Source organism: Rhincodon typus, chromosome 23, assembly GCF_021869965.1.
Source record: "Rhincodon typus isolate 14 chromosome 23, sRhiTyp1.1, whole genome shotgun sequence".
NCBI classification, from domain to species: domain Eukaryota; kingdom Metazoa; phylum Chordata; class Chondrichthyes; order Orectolobiformes; family Rhincodontidae; genus Rhincodon; species Rhincodon typus.
This window is the reverse complement of record NC_063354.1, coordinates 43,298,075-43,304,428: the sequence shown is the minus strand read 5'-3', so window position 1 is coordinate 43,304,428 and position 6,354 is coordinate 43,298,075. Positions and strand designations below refer to the sequence as shown.

At 41.2% G+C, this 6,354-nt stretch overlaps 1 protein-coding gene across 6 annotated transcripts in view; it reads left to right on the top strand.

Annotated features, from left to right (window-relative positions):
* The window catches only part of tmem94 (transmembrane protein 94), a 121,291-nt gene that overhangs the window by 94,234 nt on the left and 20,703 nt on the right, over positions 1–6,354 (top strand). For 5 of the 6 annotated variants that reach the window (XM_048610716.1, XM_048610717.1, XM_048610718.1 and 2 more), the window contains 3 exons: positions 1,191–1,380; positions 4,044–4,121; positions 4,861–4,946. In XM_048610716.1, the coding sequence (XP_048466673.1) occupies positions 1,191–1,380; positions 4,044–4,121; positions 4,861–4,946 (354 nt within the window). Of the gene's footprint in view, positions 1–1,190; positions 1,381–4,043; positions 4,122–4,805; positions 4,947–6,354 lie in introns of those variants that run through there. The other variant, XM_048610721.1, reaches the window with a different exon arrangement.

The window sequence follows — 6,354 nt, the reverse complement described above, 5'->3', positions numbered from 1 at the left end:
TCCTGCTCCTCTGATGCTGCTTGGCCTGCTGTATTCATCCAGCTCTACACCTTGTTATCTCAGGATCATTAGGAGCATGGTTTTATCGGTGAGGCTGACAGGTTTGTTTCATAAGTTCTTTTCCCTGCAGTGGTTACTGATGATGAAGACTACATTGTGTTGCTGGGCTAAGGCAAAATCCAAATTTTCAGTCTTCAGTTTAATAGCCAATCTCGGCCACCCCTGGTCGTATCTCCTGTCGGAAACCCCAGATTTAGGGATGGAAAAATCAGCCAAGTAGTATCAACAGAATGTGTTCAGAAGAGGTTAGAAAGCTTAGGCACAGGGGAGGTGGAGGCAGAGTGATAATGTCGGCTGGATTATCGTCCATCTCTAATTGCTCCGGAGAAGGGTGCTGCTAAGCTGTTGCCTTGAATTGCTTGAGAGATTGGGACCCCACAGCCCCTGTTGGGAAGAGTGCAGTTGTAATTCGATTAAAAAGCAGCCTTTCAGCATCTGCAAAGGATCAGGAATCTGCTTGTTCCAGGCATGTCCATTTTGTTGATTGAAACAAAGGCAAGTCTGCTACACACTGACTCAATTAAGTTTTGTGGCTTTGCTTTCTGATGTGTATCAGACAAGTACTTGGGCAGTTGGGCACTTGGAAGAATTTCAAGGTGAGAGGTGATGCACCAAAAGGAAGGGAACAAACCGATTGTATAACATCAGGAGGCACACTCCTGTTCGCGCATCGTATGCGTCAAACTATGCAAGTCTTAAAAGTATTGTCACATCTAATAGAAGTTGGTTCGAATTCCCTACATGTCCTATTCATCGGCCACTGAATAACAAACATTTTACTAAAGCTGGGAAAAATTGAGGTGGGAGAGAGCAGACACATTACAAAAATGCCAGTCTCAGAAAAAGGAGCAAATGGACTGAACAAAATGCAAACTACTGATTGGATAACTCCCAATGTTGTTTTATGTACTGTCTTTACAGTACTTCAGGATGCTGTTTACAGCCATGCGATAGCAGGAGAAAACCACGGAAGGGGGTACTGACAAGCGGCTTGCTCACTCTTTCACTTGAAATTGTAGTGTTGATCTCCCATGTTGCAGATGCCGCATGAACAAATTTGGCAGTCGCTTTGTAACATGCAATAATTAATCTTTAACTTGTGAATCATTAACTACAATTTTTATTAATAGTGTTGCACTGGATCCGCTTTACCCATCTCGATGTTCCTGGGAGACCTTTGGCTACGCCACCAGTGCCAATGTTTCATTTGATCCTGATGAACTTACACCTCTGCAATTATCTGGCCTCTTAAATAGCCTGCCCTGTTCCATTTCCTTTCACCAGGAGGAGAGTATCAGCATCATCAAACTCATCGAACAGGTGTGTGTACAAGCATGGATGTATATATGTGTGTGCATATAACAAGGTAATCCTGTCTGACTAAACTGCTCACCACCCCAATGTGTAAAGCTGTTGTAATTTTAGTTATCAGAGTCAGTGCCTTTATCTGAACTGAGGTCCTAGATTAGATGCAGACTGGACTGTCTAAAAGGTTGAAGATAGGTAAATCCTGTTCAAAAATATATTTCAGTTTCATTTGTAAAGTACATAAGTATATACTCTCAGCATGGAAAGTGTCTGATATCTGGTGCCAGGTCGTAGCAGCAGTGTTTGTTGCCTCAGGCGTTTGAGATACATCTAAAACGACAAAATACTTTACGTAAAGTGCATGCACCAGAAAAATAAGAATAGAACCAGAACGCTAAAGAAATTAATGTTTTTTTAGTCTCATGTGAACCTATAGATTTGGGTTGTTTACAACACAGAAACAGGTAATTCAGCTCAATAAATCTATACTGGTGTTCATGCACCTTTGACCCTGCATCATCAAACGTTATTGGTATAACCAACTATTCCTTTCTCTCTCGTATTTATCAAACTTCCACTCTAAGCCAATGCATACTACTCACTTTGACTGTTCCTTGTGGTAGCATGTTTGCCAACTCTCCATAGAAAATGAGTAGGCTACTCAGCTGATTGAGCGTGCTCTGCCATTTAATACTATGATCGCTGGTTGGAGAATGCAATACTTTTTACCCAAGCTTTCCTATAAGCCTTTTGCCATTAATAAGCAAAACTTTATTAACCTCTACTTCAGATATACTCCGACTGAGCTTCCACGTCCCTTTGGGATAGAGTTCCAGAGATTAATGACCACCTGAGTTTAAAAAAAAACTCCTTATCTTGGACCTAAACATTCCCTTTATTGTTAAATTGTTCCCTTTGGTTCTAGACTCCTCAACAAAGGGAAACCTCTCACCTGTATTTACTTTTTCTATCCCTTTAAATATTTTGTAGCTAATGGATACAACCATCTTATCCCATTGTTGTAAGGAAGCAAGCAGCAATCCAGGTGTTACTGCATATGTACACGCCAGGGTGCATCAGCTAAAGTTGTCACTCACCACTCCCCATGTTGGAAAATTTAGACCAATTTGTTATAGTGGTATTTGAGGTGCACTTGTTGTTCAAAGTACTGGAGCACATTCCTGTGCTGCTGTCCAGAATAGTGCTACGGCACCTTTTCACATTGGTCTGAGAAGGCATAACCAGCCACAATTTAATGTCGCGTCTGAAAGGTGGGGAGGTACCTCTAGTAGCACCGATCCCTCAGTGCTGCGTTCACTCAAAAGAAAAATTTGAATCAGATACTTGTGGCAGAACCTAAATTGTCATCCACCATGAAGGGCCTTTACTGTTACAATGCTTAATAGTTGGACTTCTCCAAAGTTTGGTCTTGTTTTACTGTACAATATAGTCCTTAAGATGGTGATAAAGATGTCCCTTATAAATGGCATGATTTAATCTTTGAACTGTGATAACATTGTTGAAGAGATCGGTGTGCTGATGGCATTTTGATAAAGGCTTTGTCCTGCACAGACTGTGGTGAAAGACTGAAGTGTGTGAATACTTAAGGTTCACTGCGCACTTCAATCCGAGTAAGAATTAAACCATTGTGTGAGTGTCAGGTAACCTGAGCTTTAGTCAATTTTGTCAGGAATGACTTTTGATGTATTGCATACCACATGTAATTATGACCTAATATGAAAACTGTCATCATAATATTGTGATACTGTTTTAGGGAAAGTTTATTGGTTGATTATCACTCAAAGTAGTCTAGTTTCTTAATAAAAGAAAGGTAACGCCCCCATAGTCCTATTGGACATTAGGGCTGCTCTCTCATTAGAGACCGACGATTGGGGATGGGTTTAACCTGAGGATCATCACGCCTGCACTATTGACGTCTTTATGTTGCAAACCAGCCATCCAGCCAACTGAACTAACCAACCCCATAGTTACCTGATATTACAAAAGGACTAAATGTCGGTTTGCTCTTGATTTTATTTTCCTTTTGTGTTGTGAGCCTGATCCCCTTGGTTTAGAAGAGCATATTAAAGGGATGACAAACTAAGCAAGTAAGATGAGTGGAATCAACAGACAGCTCAATTGTGTAAGAAGATTGCTTGGTGGGAATAATCCAACATTGGAGGGTTGGACCTTTTGGACCTTGTGATATTTTAAAAATTGTTGTGGTAAATTTCCTACTTGTTCTTAAGGTACTGGGGAAATTGCAGAGGCATAACCTCTAACTTCCCAGTAGATTTTGCAGGTGGAAAACGGGCTGCCTGAGGGGTGCATGATTTGCCTACACCACCTCCCAGTGGAAGGGGCTTCACGATAGAAAAGCACAAGTGCAAAATAGACTCATCTACATTTCAAATCTTAGCTATTATGCTGTAGCAGTGTTAACCCTGAGGCCAGATCATTAAATTCTGCTGAGTACCTCCCTACAAACCAGCACCAAATGAAGACTTCTATTAAGCCAATGCAATAATCAATCTTTTCATGCAGCAAGAATGCTAAGACCACTGTGAAGTGTATCATATTTTTGTGTAAATTGCAGACAATATAATCTAAACAACAAACTGAACACAACTTCATTCCAGTTTAATTTAACCAGAGGAATTCCCATTTATCCACAGGCACGGCACACAGCATATGGAATCAGGAAATGCTTCCTCTTCCTATTACAATGTCAGCTTACTTTAGTCCTCGTTCAGGTAGGAAAATCATCTTTTTTTCTTCCTTCACATTACACTAATCTGGATTCTTCCATTACTATTGTTAATTACTATTTAATTACTTAAATACTGTATACAACGCTGAAAATGTATGTAACTGGTGATCCAAAGAAACATGGCCTCTCTTTAGGTGGTACTTTGTTTTACAATCAAACGTGCTCATTGGCCTCTAGCTGGGTTCCTCTCGGCATCTCTCTCAGACCGCACCTCACTTTAAGTGACCAATCAAAAACCTCTATCTTGAACCTCACAGGCTAGCCCAATCTCTGGCATGAGCCTTGGCTGTGTTTGGGATGTTCAGTTGCAAGAGATCAGCCCTCTACTCAGCAAGAGCCATTCTGAGTGGGAGCCTTGGTTCTGTTTTTTCTTGTCTTAAGGTCATTCCCCAAAGTTACCCCAATTGAAATCAGCTACCTTGATACACAGCATAGGTTGTGTTTTAAACCTTTTGGATCTCTATTATTCAGTACCCCAATGTTTATCACTGAGCAAACTGACGAGTTCTGGTCATCCAAGGGTGCTGAAAATAAAGCTGCCGACTGGGTTTGAAATTGGGATATGTGTTTTGGGAGCATAAGATTAAACCGCATGTTTAGTGTTGGCTGCTGGGATATATCATTGACCGATAATTGTACGCAGCATTTTGCTTTCCTTGCTTGCCAGTGCTGACTAGAGGGCATGATGCCTCAATAATACTGAGCTGTCTGTGTTTGAGCAGTTTTTGGCCTGTCTGGTTCAGCTGCCTCCTCCACTCGGCACCACTGATGTTCTCTGGCTGTCCTGCTTCTGCTACCCATTGCTGAGGTAAGTGTGCGTTCTGCCAGTAATCCAAAAAGAAAGCACTTGGGTTTTCACTGTAGTTACAGGTTAGGAATGATTGTTCCTGTTGGGAACAACTGGAGCACAATTTTGATGAAAGAATATTTCGAATCTGTGTTCCAACCCAGTACAGGAAGTAGCCATTCAGCCTGTTCTTTCTCTTTGAAGGGATTATCCGATTGGCCCGGCAAATCTTTCCTCTTAAGGTACCATCTAATTTTAATTTAAAAGTTAATGAGTTTTATGAATTACTTGTGGCTATTTTCCTTAAATATATATCCCTACCGGTTTCTCTTCCCTGCCACACCAAGCCACTGTAGGCTGCTTATTTAATTAATCAGAACCCTTCACGTAAAGCCCTTCACACCTCTCTTAAAAACTCCCCTTTCTCTGCTGGAGGAAGCAAGATCCCAGGGTCATCAGTATATCCAAGTAACTGAAGTCAAGTATCTCAGATATTAGAATAAAACTGTTCAGTTTCCAAGCTGTTTTCCCAGGGTAGCGGAGTCCAAAACTAGAGGGCAAAGGCTTAACATGAAAGGGGAAAGATTTAAAAGGGACCTAAGGGGCAACTTTTTCATGCAGGGGGTGTTGCATCTGTGGAACGAGCTGTGAGAGCAGTTGATGGAGAATGGTACAATTACAACATTTAAGAGGCATCTGGATGGATACATGAATAGGAAGGTTTAGAGGGATATGGGCCAAATGCTGACAAATGGGACTAGATTAATGTAAGGTATCTGGTTGGCATGGACGAGTTGGACCAAAGGGTCTGTTTCTGTGTTGTATGCCTCTATGACTCCACTATGTGCTTATACTAATTATGTCTGATAGTACAAGTGGATATACCCATTTGAGGACTGAAATCCCATCTCCTTGTTCTTAGCCTATATACGTTTGCATTTTTACTAGCAAATCCTTAGCACAATTTCCTGTAAAATCAAATTATAGTTTCTGCTTCATTTGTTTCAAAGCTGCAAGTTTGGTGGTCCTATTCTTGTTCACTTGGATTTTGTGGGCCTGGGAGTTTGCAGAAGACTAGTTTTAGCAATGTGGCCTCATTGGTGAATTCTGAGGTAAATACCAAGCTTTCTAATAGTATCAGCAACTTAAGGTAACCGCATTTAAAAAGAGGCCATTTGGAACATCCTCTGCCATTTGGGGAAAACTTGTTTTTAAAAAAAAAAGTCACTGAAAAATCAACAAGCTGATGGAATGTTGACCTTATAAGAACATGAGAAATAGGAGTAGGTGTAGGCTGTGTGACAGCCTCACCCTGAGCCTGCTGTGCCACCAACTAGGATCATGGCTGAGTTTATGCATCAATTCCACTTTCCTGCCCTAACCCTGTGTTCCCAGATTGCCTGTGTTCCCAGATTGCCTGTGTTCCCAG